The sequence below is a fragment of the Coptis chinensis genome, chromosome 7 (assembly GCF_015680905.1).
Source record: "Coptis chinensis isolate HL-2020 chromosome 7, ASM1568090v1, whole genome shotgun sequence".
NCBI classification, from domain to species: domain Eukaryota; kingdom Viridiplantae; phylum Streptophyta; class Magnoliopsida; order Ranunculales; family Ranunculaceae; genus Coptis; species Coptis chinensis.
The window spans coordinates 47,259,992-47,280,999 of record NC_141462.1 but is presented as its reverse complement, the minus strand read 5'-3'; the positions used below and the strand labels follow the sequence as shown (position 1 = coordinate 47,280,999).

The following is a 21,008-nucleotide window of genomic DNA, read 5'->3' as shown; positions in this document are numbered from 1 at the left end:
TCACTTGTGTTGGTACCTTCTTTGTTTGTTGGTACCTCTTTGTGTTGGCGTAAGAGAAGAGGGGATTTGAATTTAGACTCTCTCAAGTCATTGGAGCAGATTGATATGACGTCCCCAGATGCGATAAATTTACAACCCCAAGATATGAGACCCTTTGTAAATATGATATAAATATTTTGTATCATATGAGATACAACCGGTACAGAATTAGAGCTTCTGTATGTTTCCTTATATTGTTAGGAGTCGCTGTTTGTTAACACCTACATTGAGAGCTCAAGTTCTAAACTCAACATTTTAATGTACTGTTTTCTCTTTAAAAGTAGAAGGCTTTTATTGCCAATAAGTAATTCGACCATACAACTGATAAAGAGCACTTCATTTCACAAGCATTTATATACATATATCCAACGGCTTTAGTCTTAACACACGTAAGCCATAGAGGCCCAAGAGCATTCCCTGTGGTTCCAAGAACAGTTGATTCAGAGGAAAGAGAGGTGATAATCTATGTTATTCATTTGTGTCAAGTTTTTAGTGCTGGCATTATGATTGTTTTGGGGTAAACATTTGTGGTTTGAAACATCATTTCCACTTGGTATGAAAGCAAACTAAGCAAAATGTTTACTTAAGAATAGATAAGTCATAGATGTGGTTAGCGGGCTTTGACCATGTCTTGATAGGTGGTTTCACAACCATAATGATTCACTATCAAAGATGATGCTAACCCAACCCAAAAAAAATTATGTACTAGCTTTCTACCAGAATGTCACCCAAGAAGGTGTTGAAGATGGTTTAAAGGGTCTTTCATCTGGTGGTGTACCACCAAAGTTTGTGATCATTGATGATGGATGGCAATCAGTTGGTCCAGACGCAGAAGAAAATAAAAAAGCCAATAAATCCGAACCGTTGCTTAGGTTGACCGGGGTCGAAGAAAATGATAAGTTTAAGAAGAAGGAAAATCCTACTATGGGGACTAAGAGTATAGTGAATGTAGCAAAGGTGAAATATGGACTGAAATACGTCTATGTGTGGCATGCAATTATCGGTTACTCGGGTGGGATACAACCAGGTTTGGAGGAATATGAGTCATCAATGAAATTTCCAACGGTGTCAAAGGGACTTACATCAAGTGTGAGCGTCAAATGAGAAACAAGATGATGTATGTTAGGCTCACTTCTAGAACAATAATCATGCTATTAATAGGCTGAGTTATTAGCTAGGAGCAATTTTAGAGGATTGTTAAGTAAACAAAAAAAAAAAAATCTTCCTTTTTTTAGCGTTGCTAGAGAATTGTCGTCTTGGTTGGAGGACCTTAATGGAACTTTAAACATTACCACTAAGATTAAGGTGCTTTGGCACACACTAGCGTTCATACATTTTATAGTTCAATTATGGAAGGATAGAATAAGGAGGTTCACGATCCCACAAGATGAAGGTTGCATTACAATTTTGTTGTGTCAACTCATTGGATTGATCTTTGATTCTTTGTCCATGCTTGAATACATGGATGAAATTATAGCTCTCCCTCATCAATTGAGGGAGAGTTTTGAGAGTGTCCACGTGGGCAAAACTAATTCACGATAAAATAGGGAGAGACTTTTTTTTTTGTTCCCGAATCTAACCCTAAACTCTAAAATACATAATTCTCCTAATTCTAATAATTTAAAGAAACAAAAAGAGAAAGCGTGAAGAGCAAGAGAGAGAGACAATATGGGTGGTTGGGCTATAGCGGTGCATGGTGGCGCAGGGGTCGACCCAAATCTCCCAACACACCGCCAAGAAGAAGCCAAAAAAATCATGCCGAAACAGTCTCAAAGTTAATTGGTACATCTTCTCCTCATCTCAAATCCAAGTTGTATTTTTTATATTCCTCCTCTCAATCCAAGTTCCAAAACCCCAAAACTTTCGCCTTTTAATTCTTTGATTGCTGGCTACTCGAGGATGCATGAAGCAAAAGAAATTGATATTGAGAAGGTCGCTCAAGATGCTGTGCTTCGTGAACAAGGGTTCTTGGTTAGTGCATTTCAACTTATCTTTAGTTCTCTATCTCTGAGATTATAGTCTAGAAATTGGCATTCATTGTGGGCTTATCTGTGATATCAAACAAGTGAGACGTGCAACTTGACCTTCTGAGGATGGAAAAGATATCCTTTTAGGTTGTTTTGACTCAAATTTATTGCAATTCTGATATCCGAATTCTTTCCACTTAATTTATTGGATTGGGTTTTTTTTATTGAAATTTAACGATTTTAAATCTAATAATATGCATGAATATGCTTACAAGATTATTTTGGAAATGGAGAAACACACAAACGAATTATTTTTTTATATATGCTTACAGGGAAATCGGACCATCTTGATTAGTTACCCATAATTGATTTCTCTCTCGGCCTTTTATTCCGATGAAGAGGGCAGCCTCCAAATCACTAACATGTCATCAATGGGGCTCAAAGCGATCTTTGCGGTCCTCAAGGTATACTTTTTGTCCCATTTTCTTTTTTGATTCATTAGAAATTTGGTAATTTTCTTATTTGTTTTTCTTTACTAAAATTGTTTTTCTTAATGAAATTATTTGAATTGGTTTTTATGCCCAATAGATGCTGTGTTTTCATCTTTCTTCTCCAATGAAACCAACGGATATCCAAGATGGAGGTTTGATTGATTGCTTGCTTAAGTGGAAGAACAAATGGATAACGGTAAGTTCTTCTAATTTATTCACGTTACCTTTGATTGCTTTACCATGCTTATTTCTTGCAATGCCGTTATTGAATTTTTTAAATACATCTCTTAAACTTAATTTTTGATCACATCTCTAATTGGTCAGACAATTAATGTGGTTGGATAAGTGCTTTTGGATGGTAAAACAGATTTTTCCCTTACAATGGTTGTAAGCTTAGTTTGTTTCATGTTCTATAGAAAGTCGGGCTTAATTTACGAACTAAATCTATATCATTGCCATTACCCGCCTAGAAAACCATTTAGAAAATTAAATTGCTTGAATTGCAATTAAACTAAGAAGAAAGTAAATAAATAAAATTGCTTTTGGTCAGATGCCTATTCATATAAATGAAAATAATATGTATTTAATGAATGTTGAATTGGCTAAAACGTTCTAGGGCCTAAGGGTTCACACGCACTTTATATCAACACATCATTCACATGTGCGAGCTTTGTAACCTTGCACTTATTAGATTCGGTTAAAGATTATACGAACGCACAAAAATTAAATGTTGGTTGCTTGAATATTACTTTAGAAACACGTCAAAGAATTACGAATGGTACTAGCGCGTGCATCTTGCAACTATCAATCTACGAAGTCTCATTAACAATAACTATTACTTGGATCCAAGATATGTTATTATGTTTGATACATCCTTTGATCTCAAGCTCTCACATACAACTATTTGGTTGAGTGGGTGACTAAAGATGCTCAATACAATATTTTTTTTTTTAGCTGGGATGATTACAGAGTTGCAAATACTAATTTCTACACATATTTTGATTTTTACCCAAGACTCTACTAAGGAAAAAAATATAAACAAAATGTTTCAGTGGTACATTGAGGCTTCGACTCTTGACACATTGTAATTGGTATGAGTCCAAGAGCTTACGATATTTCAAAACTGTCATTGTATCTTGCATCCCGATTGTGTGTAGTCCGTGCCCGGTGGTGACATTCATATATCATATGCAGATATACATAAGTGGAAAATGACGAAATTTATGATGAAGCAACCACGCATGACAAGATGATTTGGGAGTGATTCACTCTACAAGAATAAAATTGAAATCCTAACAAGGATGAACCATGCAAGTACAAGCTCTCAGACGGGGCTAATACTCGAGAGAAGGCACAATAAAATTAAAAACGAATCAGTATGTTCATTGACCCGGTGCCTTTTCATGTGTCGTGATAGTGTCAAATCAACAATGAAGCCGCAAACAAACTCTTTTTATCTTTTTTTTTTTTAGAACTGCAAAACAAACTTCGAGTCTTGATGCAAAGCATAATAGGATTTGTGCATATTACCATTTGTTCAAAGAATCTTGCTCTCCCCTCATCAATTGAGGGAGAGTTTTGAGAGTGTCCACGGGCAAAACTAATTACGATAAAATAGGAGAGCTAAAAAATTCATCTACCTTTTTTTTTGTGCCGAATCTAACCCCAACAAAACCCCAAACTCTCACAAAGTCAAAAAAAAATAAAAACTAAAAAATTATGATAAATCAGGAGGAAAAAATTCTCTCACGAACTAATCTCTCTCCCCCACTCTCTTCTCTTCTCTACACCCAACCTAAATCGCAAAATCCTTGCTCAAAAGTTGAATAAGTCCCTCGAATTGATGATCTCTCTCCTCTCTTCTCACTACATCCTTTCTTTACAACTAAATACCTAAGTCTCTCATTTGATCTCGAGGCAGGCAGCGTGACTAACCCGATCTATTCCCTTGATTTTTGTTTGACAGATTTGAGGTTAGTTCTTTCTTCCCCTTTTCATTATCCCGAGAAATCTTCAAAGGTCTTCTCTCGGCATTACCGAAGCTTTGTTGTCGGCAACAAGAAGCCTTCTTTGTGTCACTTGGGGAAGCTATCCCGAACAATGGGGGCAGCTTTGGTGGAAATTGTTGCGGGGTTGTTTGGCTTTAAAAGGAAATCACGAAGTCATCGGTTCCAACACCCGATGTCGAAGCAAAGAAAGACATCCAAATGGTTGGTCGTAGCAAAACAACTTTGTAATACCTGATGAAGACGAGCCCCCATCTATAGAAGCTAAAACTCCAACCCCAAAAAAGACATGTGTTCATGGCGCAGGATCCTGAAAAGACCCACCATGTCCGACAAAGTCGTGCTCCTTGTAATGGTTGGGATGGGGATTCTCAGAAACAACAACAACAAAAACTACAGTAAGACTACTAGAGTATCAGCAACATTATTCATCCAGTCCACAAACATTCTGTGTAAAATGCTGCGAGTCTGCCGTCTTCATGAGAATAAGGTGCACATGAATTCTATCCCAATGCACTTAGGAGAAAGTATCGGTATGTTTCTTTAAGTAGTAACCTGACAGTCATTATTTAAGCGTTCATCCATTTTAGCGATGAACAAGTTTACGTCACTGTTACTACTCATGATTATAAGTAATATTGGTCTCTCTCTCTCTCTCTTTCTCACACACACACACACATGGTTTCCAAGTTCACTGGTCTTGCATAGGTCATAAGTCATAGGTATTGACTTTTTGCGATGCACTTGGGTAATTAGTTTAACAAGGACCATTGTGTTTTAGCAGGATGAGTTTGATGTTGGGTTTGACAACGTAATTTAGAGGAAAGTTGCTCTTAATGCTTTCTTTTCTAATATGTATATCTTATTATATGGGGTATTATGTCCGTATAGAATATATGGTATTGATACTTTCAGAATTGTAATTGCAGTGTGAGGGGAAACCTATTTTTAGACTAGGTAGGACTTATAATTGAGATATTCCATGCTCATGCTCAAACTAAATAAGCAAAGTTACAAGTAATTTTAGTAGTTTTATGAGGAAAAATATGCCGGTTTTAATTTTAGTCTCTATTGTTCTTTGTTTCTTATAATTTCTTTTCTATTATGTTAGTCAGAGTTAGCAGCGCTAATGTACAGGAGGAGTAGACTTATATGGAGAATATGAAGTTGAGTAGACTTATCTGGAGAAGCTGAAGTTGTTAGTGCCCTAGGGTGGGTTCAAAACCATTATAAAGTTTGAGTGCATTAGTGTGATTTATTATTGAAAAAATAAATTGCATTAGTGTGATCATAGAAAGAAATAATTTAATACCTTTTACATGTCAAGCTGATACCCTTTTGTACAATTCATTGATTTGAGTCCGCTTCGCATTTTCTGAACTTATTTCATATTGTTATGATTCTCTGAACAATTTCTTATTTAAATGATTATCATTATAGGAGAGGAAGCAGAGATTGTGGTTTTATCAGTGGTGCTGGAGAAACTGAACTCCAGCTTCAACAACGAAGGTGTGCAACATGCTTTTATTTGAGCGATTAATCCTATAAGCTCCAGCAGCTTGATGGGCATATGCCTTCCTATGTATGCTGCCAACATGAATGAACTAAGATATTGATGGTGAAATACTTAAAAGGTGTGTTTTTTATATATTTATATTTATTTTGTTCTTTCCTTTGGGTTTCTTGATTTCTTCTATAGTTTCCTGTAGGTCTTTCTATTGTTAATCCACTAAGAGTGTTTCAACATATCTTCGATTGTTTTCATGTTTAAATCGACTACTAACACCTTACACAATTCTACTGAAAGAGAGGACATTGTACTATTGATAGAGCTATATATGTCCCTTTGACATAAGCATCTTAGTGGACTTCATTTGTTGGTGAGATTTTGATTTTGATTTTTAATTTTTTTTTTTTATAATGAGGATGTTTGTATTGGAATTGGTATTGGTAGAACTATCAATAATTAGTTTTAATAGTGTGGTGGTTTTGGGGATGCCAATGACATCTCCAGTGGGGTTGCTTTCAATACAAGTTTGTGCGGGTAAATGAGATTAAGCATGTTCATACTCATTTGCACATAGTTGTGAGCTGTAACATAGAGTCTTTCCCTTCTATTTAGCTCCAAAGGGGTCTAGCTCTCCGTAAAGGTTCATTCTTCAAACATTCACAATGTTTGAGTTTCACCATTCAAACATAGTGTAGTTGGTACTGTAGTATATTTATCAATACTTGAGAAATTAATTGGTTTTGAAAAGTTCTTGAATAATCTTTGGTAGTTTGATTTATTTAATGTAATATGGGTTACTCTTTAAATCTATCATGAATTTCCACAATGTACAAAGCTTCATGGTTCCATATACGATGGCATGTGTAGTTTGTTTTGTCTTCTTATGTGGTCAGCTTTCGAGTTAGTTGTTTATTATTTAAGTTCTCAAGTTCATGTAATTAGTTTGTTTAGCGTGTTTAGTATGGTTATTGACTTTTCAATTACAATGTGTCTCTTGACACATTGTAATTGGTATGAGTCCATAGCTTACGATATTTCAAAACCTGTCATTTATTTGCATCCCGATTGTGTGTAGTCCGGGTGCACAGTGGTGACATTCATATATCATATGCAGATATACATAAGTGGAAAATGACGAAATTTATGATGAAGCAACCACGCATGACAGTATGATTTGGGAGTGATTCACTCTACAAGAATAAAATTGAAATCCTAACAAGGATGAACCATGCAAGTACAAGCTCATGCGGGGCTAATACTCGAGAGAAGGCACAATAAAATTAAAAGCAGAGCTGTATGTTCATTGACAATGCCTTTTCATGTAAATCGTGATAGTGTACGCAATCAACAATGAAGCTGCAAACAAACTCTTTTTATCTTTTTTTTTTTTTTGAACTGCAAAACAAACTCGAGTCTTGATGCGGCATAATAGGATTTGTGCATATTACCATTTGTTCAAAGAATCTTGCTCTCCCCATCAATTGAGGGAGAGTTTTGAGAGTGTCCACGTGGGCAAAACTAATTACGATAAAATAGGAGAGCTAAAAAATTCATCTACCTTTTTTTGTGCCGGAATCTAACCCCAACAAAAACCCCAAACTCTCACAAAGTCAAAAAAAAATAAAAAAACTAAAAAAATTATGATAAATCAGGAGGAAAAAATTCTCTCACGAACTAATCTCTCTCTCCCACTCTCTCTTCTCTACCACCCAACCTAAATCGCAAAATCCTTGCTCTGAAAGTTGAATAAGTCCCTCGAATTGATGATCTCTCTCCTCTCTTCTCACTACATCCTTTCTTTACAACTAAATACCTAAGTCTCTCATTTGATCTCGAGGCAGCAGACGACCCGATCTATTCCCTTGATTTTTTGTTTGACAGATTTGAGGTTAGTTCTTTCTTCCCCTTTTCATTATCCTCAGAAATCTTCAAAGGTCTTCTCTCTGGCATTACTGAAGCTTTGTTGTCAGTGCAACAAGAAGCCTTCTTTGTGTCCTTGGGGAAGCTATCCCGAGCGATGGGGCAGCTTTGGTGGAAATTGTTGCGGGGTTGTTTGGCTTTAAAAGGAAATCACGAAGTCATCGGTTCAACACCAATGATCGAAAGCAGCAAAGACATCCAAATGGTTGGCGTAGCAAAACAACTTTGTAATACGATGAAGACGAGCCCCCATCTATAGAAGCTAAAACTCCAACCCCAAAAAGACATGTGTTCATGGCGGGATCCCGAAAAGACCCACCATGTCCGACAAAAGTCGTGCTCCTTGTAATGGTTGGGATGGGGATTCTCGAAACAACAACAACAAAACTACAATGTAAGACTACTAGAGTATCGACAACATTATTCATCCAGTCCACAAACATTCTGTGGCCAAAATGCTGCGAGTCTGCGTCTTCATGAGAATAAGGTGCACATGAATTCTATCCCAATGCACTTAGGAGAAAGTATCGGTATGTTTCTTTAAGTAGTAACCCTGGCCAATCATTATTTAAGCGTTCATCCATTTTAGCGATGAACAAGTTTACGCCAACGTTACTACTCATGATTATAAGTAATATTGGTCTCTCTCTCTCTCTCTTTCTCACACACACACACACATGGTTTCCAAGTTCACTGGTCTTGCATAGGTCATAAGTCATAGGTATTGACTTTTTGCGATGCACTTGGGTAATTAGTTTAACAAGGACCATTGTGTTTTAGCAGGATGAGTTTGATGTTGGGTTTGACAACGTAATTTAGAGGAAAGTTGCTCTTAATGCGCACTTCTTTTCTAATATGTATATCTTATTATATGGGGTATTATGTCTGTATAGAATATATGGTATTGATACTTTCAGAATTGTAATTGCAGCGTGAGTGGGGGAAACCTATTTTAGACTAGGTAGGACTTATAATTGAGATATTCCATGCTCATGCTCAAACTAAATAAGCAAAGTTACAAGTAATTTTAGTAGTTTTATGAGGAAAATATGCCAGTTTTAATTTTAGTCTCTATTGTTCTTTGTTTCTTATAATTTCTTTTCTATTATGTTAGTCAGAGTTAGCAGCGCTAATGTACAGGAGGAGTAGACTTATATGGAGAATATGAAGTTGAGTAGACTTATCTGGAGAAGCTGAAGTTGTTAGTGCCCTAGGGTGGGTTCAAAACCATTATAAAGTTTGAGTGCATTAGTGTGATTTATTATTGAAAAAATAAATTGCATTAGTGTGATCATAGAAAGAAATAATTTAATACCTTTTACATGTCAAGCTGACCCCTTTTGTACAATTCATTGATTTGAGTCCGCTTAGCATTTTCTGAACTTATTTCATATTGTTATGATTCTCTGAACAATTTCTTATTTAAATGATTATCATTATAGGAGAGGAAGCGAGATTGTGGTTTTATCGATGGTCTTTTTGAAACCGAACTCCGGCTTCAACAACGGTGGTGTGCAACATGCTTTTATTTGAGCGATTAATCCTATAAGCTCCAAAGACTTGATGGGCATATGCCTTCCTATGTATCTTTGCCAACATGAATGAACTAAGATATTGATGGTGAAATACTTAAAAGGTGTGTTTTTATATATTTATATTTATTTTGTTCTTTCCTTTGGGTTTCTTGATTTCTTCTATAGTTTCCTGTAGGTCTTTCTATTGTTAATCCACTAAGAGTGTTTCAACATATCTTGATTGTTTTCATGTTTAAATCACTACTAACACCTTACACAATTCTACTGAAAAGAGGACATTGTACTATTGATAGAGCTATATATGTCCCTTTGACATAAGCATCTTAGTGGACTCATTTGTTGGTGAGATTTTGATTTTGATTTTTAATTTTTTTTTTTTTTAATGAGGATGTTTGTATTGGAATTGGTATTGGTAGAACTATCAATAATTAGTTTTAATAGTGTGGTGGTTTTGGGGATGCCACGACATCTCCTGTGGGGTTGCTTTCAATACAAGTTTGTCCGGGTAAATGAGATTAAGCATGTTCATACTCATTTGCACATAGTTGTGAGCTGTAACATAGAGTCTTTCCCTTCTATTTAGCTCCAAAGGGGTCTAGCTCTCCGTAAAGGTTCATTCTTCAAACATTCACAATGTTTGAGTTTCACCATTCAAACATAGTGTAGTTGGTACTGTAGTATATTTATCAATACTTGAGAAATTAATTGGTTTTGAAAAGTTCTTGAATAATCTTTGGTAGTTTGATTTATTTAATGTAATATGGGTTACTCTTTAAATCTATCATGAATTTCCACAATGTACAAAGCTTCATGGTTCCATATACGATGGCATGTGTAGTTTGTTTTGTCTTCTTATGTGGCTGTGCTCGGAGTTAGTTGTTTATTATTTAAGTTCTCAAGTTCATGTAATTAGTTTGTTTAGCGTGTTTAGTATGGTTATTGACTTTTTCAATTACAATGTGTCTACTGACACATTGTAATTGGTATGAGTCCAGTAGCTTACGTATATTTCAAAACCTGTCATTGTACTGCATCCTGATTGTGTGTAGTCTGGTGCCTGGTGGTGACATTCATATATCATATGCAGATATACATAAGTGGAAAATGACGAAATTTATGATGAAGCAACCACGCATGACAGTATGATTTGGGAGTGATTCACTCTACAAGAATAAAATTGAAATCCTAACAAGGATGAACCATGCAAGTACAAGCTCTCATGCGGGGCTAATACTCGAAGAAAGGCACAATAAAATTAAAAGCAGATGTTCATTGACCCGATTACCTTTTCATGTGTCGTTGATAGTGTAATGCTGATCAAACAATGAAGCTGCAAACAAACTCTTTTTATCTTTTTTTGGTGAACTGCAAACAAACTTCGAAGTCTTGATCCGAGATAATAGGATTTGTGCATATTACCATTTGTTCAAAAAGAATCTTGATACAACAAATCCTGTATATATAACTTTACGTGCATAATACATGTGTACACACTCTTCTCGATGCTTCGCTCATTTCACCTCACAATTTCCATGCATAAGAGAGATACACAAATACAAATCCTAACCGTAGGAGCTGTCAACCAAGCAAGATGGACCATCGACTTTCAATTTCCCAACCATTTCTTATAACAAGGTAATTCTCGAAAAAACATATGGTTGCACACAAGATGCCTCGGTCATGCAATTCAAACAAAGCGTGTTCGATGCGGAAGGCGGATTTCTTTGAGGCTCCTCTAGCACTTAATGCAATAACCGAGCCTTTCACGAAGAAATTATGTAATAAATACAACTTCCGGAGCATGAGTATTAGCTATAATGACCAGTTTGATCTTTTGCAGGAAGAACTTTCATGCTCACAGAGTCGCATTTAGTAGCTGTTCTTCGGCTTAAGGAACAGATAAGTTCACTTTCAGTGGATGTGTACATCTTCTCCTCATCTCAAATCCAAGTTGTATTTTTTATATTCCTCCTCTCAATCCAAGTTCCAAAACCCCAAAACTTTTGCCTTTTAATTCTTTGATTGCTGGCTACTCGAGAATTCTTCCCACTTAATTTATTGGATTGGGTTTTTTTTATTGGAATTTAATGATTTTAAATCTAATAATATGCATGAATATGCTTACAAGATTATTTTGGAAACGGAGAAACACACAAACAAATTATTTTTTATATGCTTACAAGGAAATCAGACCATACTGATTAGTTACCCATACTGATTTATCTCTCGGCCTTTTATTCCTTGAACTTTGGCTGTTTGTTGTGATCGACACTTTGTTGAGATGAGCTATGAGGGCATTCCATAATTTTTTATTGTAGCTCATGAAGCCATACAGGATGTGAGGTAAGAAGGGTACTACTTTAGTCATGCATCAAGAATTTGCTACATGGACTTCTAATTTGCTCATTTCCTACTATTTTTTTTCTGCGGGAAAAAAAGGGGGATCAAACCAAAGCAATCTCATATTGGCATGGATAAAGAAGCAAGTAAACCTAATACCGGTACTCCTCAAGCCCTTCTTAGTAAGTACTCATACTCTCTTCTATTATTTTTTTTTTTGAAAAAAGATTGTGTTAGAATTATATTTTGAGTTTAGGAAATCTTCAAATCAGTTTTCTTGCTAACCGCTAGATATATGCTAATTTATTCTACAGAGTGGTTCTTGAATTTTTTGAGCAAATGGGGCGAGATATTCAATAACAATGCCTTAAAGACTTAGTGCTAATTAAATTCAGTTTTGATGAGTCTAAAGGGGACTTTGAGCAAGTGGTTACTGAATTTTGGCAGCGGGAGCAGATAATATATATATACGCAAAGGTAAAACTTACCTCGCATTGCGAGGATAATCATTTTGTTGACTTTAGTTGACTCAACAACTTTCTCGTAGCTTCTTGAAGGTCCTTCGTTCATTTCTCCTCCGAAGATTAAAGTCCGATGTTGAGAAAGGGTTACCCCCAAAAAGGAAACAATACTTAAGGTAGGATGTCCCAATTGCGAAGTAGTTTTACCGAAGCTTTGTTGCGAAAGGATCTTGAGGTTGTTAATAATGGTGGAGAGCGTAAACATTTTATGAATATAGCTATGCAGATTCGTAAATGTTGTAACCATCCATATCTATTCCAAGGCACCGAAATCGCCCTTCTTATACTCATCGAGACCATCTTATTACCGTGGTGTATATATTATTTCTGTAATGCTTCGGATTTATTGGGATTTAATGATCAATCAACTTACTTCCAATTTATTCCCCTCCCTCCCTCCACCAAAGGGAAAATGGTTCTTTTGGATAAGCTACTTCCAAAGCCGAAAGAACGAGATTCGAGGGTCCTAATATTTTCCCAGTCAGATTTGTCCCATGCTCTGTGGTGTTTTACTTTTCTCAAAATAGTTCTCATTTATGGTGTAGTGATTTCCTTTTAAAATTTGGCCTTTTGGCACATTTACTTTGTAATTAGATAACTAGGCTCAATAACATTTTGGAAGACTATTCAGTGTTATGTGGGTACAAGTACTACCGAATTGATTTGGAATACTTTTGGTGGAGAAGACCGTGATGCTTCCATTGAATCCTTCAACAAATGCACATATGATGAAGTTCACAGCTAATGATGATAGAAGAAAAACGCATAGAAAAACAGAAAAAGAGTGGAGACATAGAGATCACGAAATCAGATTCGTTGTTCGGAGAGACAATGGAGACAGTTAAGAATAAGGCCAGTGAGTACACCGACTCTCTGCCCAAAAGGCGAAAAGAAGCAAAAGGACACAACCGCACAAAGGCATATGAGTACATCGGGTCATTGGCGTTTATAACTGCCAAAGAAGATGGAGCAATGTAGAGAAGAAGAATATGTTCCATGAAACCCAAACTGAGGCCTTCACAGGTGCTTTGTGAGGGGAGAGACGCTTCACCTCATTTCGAGGCTGCGAATCAACCCTCCGATTGGAAAGGGGGGTGGAACGATTGGATTTTGTAATGTTAAGGTTTTGGTGTTTAATGGGACCAGGGGTTCTCTAGATTGTTACATTGCATCGAATTTCGAGGAGGAAATTGTTGGGTGGGAGTTTGAAGGAATTGGTGGCTTCAAGAATAAATTGTCACAATTGCTCCAAATTGTTTTTGTAGAAGGATTTAGTGCAAGGGTGGATTTCACCGCTTTTTTTTAATGTTAAATTACTATTTGATTGTTGCGGCTTTGTTGTTGCCTTGATTATGAAATGTTTTGTTAAAACGAATCATTCACAAAAATCACACTCTAAACCCGTGCGGATAATTGGTTAACCATCTTTGATCCCAAACCATGTTAAACAAACAAATTGCATTGGATATATATATGTAATGTTATTTTGATAATCATAATCAAGTAACTAAACTAAGTAAACCTGCCGTTCTTTTTTACAAAACAAATGAAACGAGATGCACAAACATAATCGGAATATCGTGTAATACAATACAATCATCTATAGTTGCCAATGGAGGATATTAATATGGATATGGATTAGTTAATAGATATGGATATGAATTAGTTAATAGATATGGATACTGAATTAGTTAATGGATCAACAACAGAATTCTTATGCTATACAAACCGCCGTCATATTAAAATCTATATAAAGACATCAATATTCATGAAGCATTCAACAAAACCTATTGAAACCATACGCTTAATATAGAAAAGAAATCCTAAGAAAACACATCAATATTCACGAAGCACACACCATCATCCTTCTACTGCAAGTGTGTTTTTTTCTCCTGGACTGAAGGTTTTTCTCTGATACACTATCTTTCAAAGGACTCCAAATTCTTTCCACTGAAGGTTAGTATTTTTTTACTGTTAGTACATATTTTTTGGTACATAAAAATACAAACACACTTAATCAAAGTTACTTTTGCAATCATGCAAATTTCCGCCTATAGATTTCCCGCTTTCTTACGTTTTTCCTCTCTTTCTCTTTCTTTCTTCTTCTAAAATAAAAAAAACTCTTTCTCTTTGGCGGTTTCAAAACTCCTTTATTTTTTTTTTCACAATCGTTACAATATATATATCTGAATAAGGTATGTTCTGATGATTTAGATACTTTAATCTCTTCTTCTAAACCAATTAGACACCAACTTTCACCCATTGCCACGTGACGTTATTTCCGTTGGGTGGATCCCTACTCTTCCTAAAAGTAACTTGATAAAAAAAAAATGGATACCTCCATTAGTTCCCATGATGCTTTGCTACTTGATGATGAATCAAGAACTACCTTATATGAAGGACTTGATATAGCGGTTCTTTCGCTAAAGCGCCAACAGCTCACCAGAGGATAAAATATATCGCCATCATCCCCGAAGTCTACTTCAGATTTAAACCGGATTATGGAAACACTACACACATTAGTCACAGTCCCAAGTCCTAACATAGCACGAACATTTCAAGAACAGTCATTAAGATTTGAATAAGGTTCACAGTTCATTAATCCTATGACGAATGAACAAGAACTTCTTTGAGTAAATAGAATGTACCAAATCTTCATAAAGGGGTTTAGACTTCAGACTATGGAAAGGAATGCCTTTTGATCAATCTTAATAACTTCGAAAAGGTATTCAACTCCATTAGCAACAAACTTGCCAAGGAAGAGTGAGGTAATATAATGTCCTCAATGAAATTCTTCCCTGGTAAACTTCCCTCAATCAGCAAGTGGAATAGATGCTCTATAGTCAGAAAACTACAGTTTGAGCCCGTAAAAGCTTAGCTATGAAAGGGTAACTTGCTAGCACCGTATAGTCAAAATAAGTAAGTAACACTACCACGTGCACAAGAAATATCACTAAATTCACATATTTGTTTGATTCTCTACTTTAACCGACTCATTTTCTTTCAGGCTTCCAAAGCCATTCTATTCTACATGATTTCAGTTGAGGAGAATTTAAAGAAAGTTTATGGACACCAACAACAATCCAACTTGAAAAACTACATCAAGTATTTGATCAATTCAATGGAAGTCCAAATAAAGAGATAATTAACAATTTGAAAGTGAACTAAATCAACATGGTAATGTTTCAGAAAAACATAGTTACTTGGTTTTCATGAACATGCGTGCTAAGTTGAAAAGAAAAGCACCCATTAATGCAGAGAAAGATTCGGATGAAATTCAAGTAGAGATTCAAATTTCTCCAAAGAAGACCAAGCCTAATAATATGGAAGAAACTTCGGTGACATTGTTCCTTCACAAGAAAGTATGTCTTAACTTACAAATCGATTCTCGACAAGTACTTTATATATTCATGATACTAATGTTACTCTTAAATTGCAGGTCAACATCAAGTATCGCTTAGAAAAACAACAACTACAAAGTCTACCCCAAAAAAGAAAAAAAAAAGAGGAAAACACGTAAGAGAAGTTATAAATCTAATCGTCTTAGTAGAATGAAACATTTTGGTAAATATTTTCTTCTTATGTATTCAATTTATTGTTCTTATAGCACCAAATACTTTATTAAATGACATATTATTATTTTTTAAATAGTATCTATGCCCGAAACAAGTCAAGAAGAAGCTAAAATAAATAGAGCTAAACGAAAAGAGATGCTGAATTTGAAGAGCATTGGAAACGATAATTACATTGACGATGAAAGTGATGATGATTACCTATCACAAATGAGTGGATCAGATTCCGACATTGAAGTGGACAATGAAACTGAAGTTTCCATTTCATGTGGAATAGATGTCTCACATAAAAGTAATTTTCTTACAACAATGTTTTATATTCTTATTATAATTAAATTCTTTAATTTTTATTAACTTTTTGCCTTGCAGGAAGTTGTTTTGAGCCTTTGGATTTCGGATGTCCAACATCCATATGTTCTCACTGCGGAGCTATTGTCTGGTACGAAGAAAGGAATGATAGGAGCAAAAAACCTATTAATCCTAAATTCTCCATATGTTGTCAGAATGGAAAGGTTCAATTGCCTCTTCTAAAAGATACTCTCGAATTTTTGAAGAATCTTTTGGATTGCAAATGGAGGGTCAAAATCATTAAATTACATGGAAAACATCAGCATTTACAACTCAATGTTCGCGTTCACATCTACTGGTGGACAAGTTCAGAGCTCAGTTAATGATGGAAAGGCACCCTTTGTTTATAAAATAAAAGGGCAAAATCACCACAAAATTGGAACATTGCTTCCAGCTGAAGGAGTACGTCCAAGGTTTGCACAGTTGTACATACATGATACTGAAAATGAAGTCACCCACAGGTTGAACTCTCTTAGTAAGAAAATTGTTAAGAGGAATCCAAAATATGCTTTAGATTCTAGCATTGTTCAAGGATTGATAAATATGTTGAATGTTACCAACGAACTCACCAAGACTTATAGAATGGCAAGGAATAGATTTAAAGAATGTCATGTGGCCGACGTCAGCATACAATTGATTAATAGAAGACAAAAAGATGGAAGACTTTATAATTTGCCATCATCAAAAGAGATAGCTGGTCTAATCGTTGGCAATGGTGATGAATTTAACGAGCACGTAGATGTTATTGTGGACAAAAAGGATTTGGCTTGAAGAGAATCAACGAATTGCTTCCAAGTTTCATGGCAATGCAAGATCCACTTTTGTTCCCCATGTTTGAAGATGGATACTGACTTGACATTCCATATAGAAACAATGCAGTAGTTGGAAAAAGAAAAAATATTAGCATGAGAGAATACTATGCTTTTAGATTACAACCTCGAGATGAATGAAGGCGGACTATAGTTAAATGGGAAAAAATTGAGACAGCAACTTTGTGTAGATTCTTATACAGCTGTTGAACAAAATAGAATGGATTGGGTTCGAAATAATCAACAAACGATTTGGGCAGAATTGTATCAAGGATTAGTAGATGCAGTTGTTGTTGGTGACACGAGGCCTGGTACTGTAGGCAAACGGTTAGTTCTTCCTTCATCTTTCACAGGTGGTCCGCGGTACATGGTACAGAACTATCAAGATGCCATTGCAATATGCGAGGCACACGTTCCCCGTGATCTCTTCATTACTTTTACATGCAACCCTAAATGGCCGAAAATCCAGAGATGTATTGACATGATAGCTCCCCGGTTATAAACCGTAAGACTTTCCGATATTGTTGCAAAGAGTTTTTGAGATGAAATTGCACGAACTGATGACTGATTTACAAAAGCGCAAGAAATTTGGGAAGGCTTGGGCAGGTAACCTATATACTATACTTTTTTAATTAATTTAAAAATTCATAATATTTTATGAAAATATTAATAAATACAAGTTTTGTTAATGTTTTGCAGCATTATACTCTATTGAATTCCAAAAGAGAGGTTTACCGCACGCTCACATTTTACTTTTTCTGGACAACGCTTCGAAGCCTACTACTCCTTCACTAATCAACAAGCTCATATCAGCAGAGTTACCTGACCCAATTGGTGACAAAATTGCTTATGATTCAGTGCTAGAATTCATGATACATAGGCCATGTGGAATAGAAAACTTAGATTCCCCTTGCATGAATGAGAAAAAGTGTACTAAGTTCTATCCAAGACCGTTTAGTGAAGAAACAACTATTAACGACAATGACTTCACAGCTTTCTGAGGCTAAAATAACAATCGAAAGGGAATGAAGAAGAATATAGAAGTTGATAATAGATGGGTTGTTCCACACAATGTTGATTTGATAGTTAAGTACCAAGCTCATATTAATGTGGAACACCGCAATAAGGGAAGATCAATCAAATACCTTTTCAAATACATTAACAAGGGAAGGGACAGGGCTACTGCAATTATTGTTGAAAACATGGTTACGGAACAAAGATAGTACTCATCAAATAGTAAAGGACGTTGATGAAGTTGCAAATTTCTTAGATTTCTTAGATTCTTATCCCGCATTCAAGCGGTTTGGAGACTATTGAAATTTGATATTCAGTACAGAAGACCAGGCGTTGAAAGGTTACCATTCCATCTTGAAGGTGAGCATTTGGTTTATTATAGTGAGAGAGATGATGCAAGAGATGTATTAAATAGGGAATCTTCATCAAAAACCAAGTTCACAGAGTGGTTTAAAGCAAATATTGAGTATCCAGAATTAGCTATGGGTCTTACGTATGTCGATTTTCCTACTCAATTCGTATGGGATAAGAAGGAAAGGAAGTGGAAACCAAGAAAAAATGGGAAGAAAATTGGACGTGTCTACTACGCACATCCTACTTCAGGAGAGAGATTTTATCTGCGGCTGTTGCTGAATATCGTCAAAGGTCCTTTGTCTTATGAAGATATTAAAACTGGCATGGAAAAGTTTATCCAACTTTCAGAGCAGCATGTCAGGTATATTTTATTACATATTCCATATTAACTTTTTTTTTATATTGTTTTCTTGCCTAAAATCTGTCGCATATACTTTTAGAAGTTCAAACTGATTCATATGTACTGATTCAAAACCTCTCCAGTCTATGTTCATGTTTTAAAAACAGCACACAACTCGGACACAACATTTTGTTACTGGCTTTTAGTAACCTATTTGCCTGCACATTTTGGAATTTCAAATATAAGTAAAGTCATAATGTAAAAAACGGTTTCGTGTATATTTGAAATCTGCAAATATACACAAAACTTTACGTACACTTTGACAAAGTCTGCAATCTTCTTTCAGTCTCCTTTCTATTAGTTGAATTGTTAAAGGATACAACGGTGGACAACAAGCATAATAAAAGAAACAGTTCAGTTCATTTGATTAGGTGTACGTGCATTCATATTTGCATATTCCTGATAAAGATTAGAGAACAACTAACAAAACTGGATTAAATAACTCAATGTATATTGATAAGATATATGAAATAAGTCAAAAATACAATGTCAGTTCTTGGATAGCAAACAATATGACAATTATTGTAGTTGGCGAAGGTTCCCAGCCTTGCCATTATGAAATACTGGCACCCTCAGTAAGCAGTTCGATTAGTCTCTCCTTGGCTATAGACTTAGCATATTCCTGATAAAGATTAGAGAACAACTAACAAAACTGGATTAAATAACTCAATGTATATTGATAAGATATATGAAATAAGTCAAAATACAATGTCACGGTTCTTGGATAGCAAACAATATGACAATTATTGTAGTTGGCGAAGGTTCCCAACCTTGCCATTATGAAATATCGGCACCCTCGAAGCGATTCGATTAGTCTCTCCTTGGCTATAGACTTACATGCCAAAACCTCACCAGTCAACTTATCGAGATAATACCAAACCCCCCCATCCCAATTGATCTCCCAATTAAGATCCAAAATTGTCTCAACAAGATTTGCGAGCTAATAAAAAGAGAGAACCCCTCCCGGTTAGTCACCATCGAAAGTAATGGCAGAAATCAAATCAATGTTCTATGTCCAAGTCCGACATATTTTGCATGATAAAAGCTCCTAATGCCCAAATCTAATGGGATGTCTCCCACTTTGATTCGCGGAAACCAATCCCGCAAAACAGTTATTCCAATTAAAAGACCATTAAATGCAATGAATATTTGAATACATTAGAAGAAAAATAATAATAAGAAGACAATAGAAACTCATCAACTCCATCATCTTTCTTTTCAGCAGTAACTGTAAACATCTCCGAAGCTGGCCAAGCCTCAAGAATGAAGTGAACATACCTTAAATGATTGACAAACTCACTAACAATGAGCAACAAATTCACTAACAGGTTCATCCATATGATCCAGATCTTCGTCATCATAGATATCTCGATTATCGTGCATTCTAATATAACCTATTTGCCTGCGCATTTTTGAATTTCAAATATAAGTAAAGTCATAACAAAACCGGGGTGACGAGTATTTTTATTTCTTTACAAGAAGCACTCACTCTAATGTTTCGGCAGTTTATTGTAGACATTTGCTTCCGTGACGATAGTGGTGTTTGTATAATAGAAGCGTGAATTTAGGGTTCGATGATGCTTCACCTCTCTGCAGCTTCTTAACTATCTCACTTCCAATGTACTACATCAATGAAACTAACATTCTAATATATGATGAAAATCAAGGACTCTCACTGAATGTATTACTAAAATTAAGATAAGAGGAGAGTTTACACGCTATCGAATTCATTTATCCGTAAAAACATTTCATCAGAAAAAGATATTGAAACAAAAAAAAAATAGTATGTATTAATCATAAAACCTTAGCTCATTTATGATGGTTTACTATTAAAATGCAATTCATATTGTTACATTATTATTCTAATTTTTCATTTTTATATCAAGGCACATGGATTACTTGAGGACGACAGTGAATGGGATGACGGTATGGAGGAAGCAAGTCATTGGCAAGTTCCAAAATCTTTGAGACAATTGTTCGTCACATTGATTTTGTTTTGTGGGGTGACATATCCTGAAAAACTTTGGGAGAAACATCAAAAGCACCTCAGAGAAGATATTTTGTTTCGATATAGAAAGAAGAACAATAATGAGAATCTCCAACTCATCAAGAACAGATTAGAAATGAGACTCTCCGTGAGATTGAACAAATTATGGCTGAAAAAGGATTATCTCTCACAAAC

The 21,008-nt window shown here is 35.5% G+C and overlaps 1 protein-coding gene, 1 long non-coding RNA gene and 1 pseudogene across 2 annotated transcripts; all 3 read left to right on the top strand.

The window, feature by feature from the left end:
- Nucleotides 1–711: 711 nt before the first annotated feature.
- LOC147487735 (putative galactinol--sucrose galactosyltransferase 6 pseudogene) lies at nucleotides 712–1,143 on the top strand (annotated as a pseudogene).
- Nucleotides 1,144–4,728: 3,585 nt separating this feature from the next.
- Nucleotides 4,729–6,134, top strand: LOC147487734 (uncharacterized). Its single transcript, XR_015203281.1, has 3 exons — nucleotides 4,729–4,993; nucleotides 5,615–5,715; nucleotides 5,944–6,134. It is a non-coding gene; the product is annotated as an uncharacterized LOC147487734 (long non-coding RNA).
- An 11,949-nt stretch (nucleotides 6,135–18,083) lies between these two features.
- On the top strand, nucleotides 18,084–20,794 carry LOC147487733 (uncharacterized). The gene is made up of 3 exons (XM_086574121.1): nucleotides 18,084–18,263; nucleotides 18,390–18,787; nucleotides 20,713–20,794. Exons 1-3 carry the CDS (start codon nucleotides 18,084–18,086, stop codon nucleotides 20,792–20,794), a joined length of 660 nt encoding a protein of 219 aa, XP_086430247.1.
- Nucleotides 20,795–21,008: the final 214 nt, after the last annotated feature.

Coding starts and splice junctions, on each gene's coding strand:
- LOC147487733 (XM_086574121.1), top strand. CDS start 18,084: ATGAAGAAGAATATAGAAGTTGATAATAGATGGGTTGTTCCACACAAT. Junction 18,264..18,389: donor CAATTATTGTTGAAAACATG/GTTACGGAACAA, acceptor TTTGATATTCAG/TACAGAAGACCAGGCGTTGA. Junction 18,788..20,712: donor CTTTCAGAGCAGCATGTCAG/GTATATTTTATT, acceptor TTTTATATCAAG/GCACATGGATTACTTGAGGA.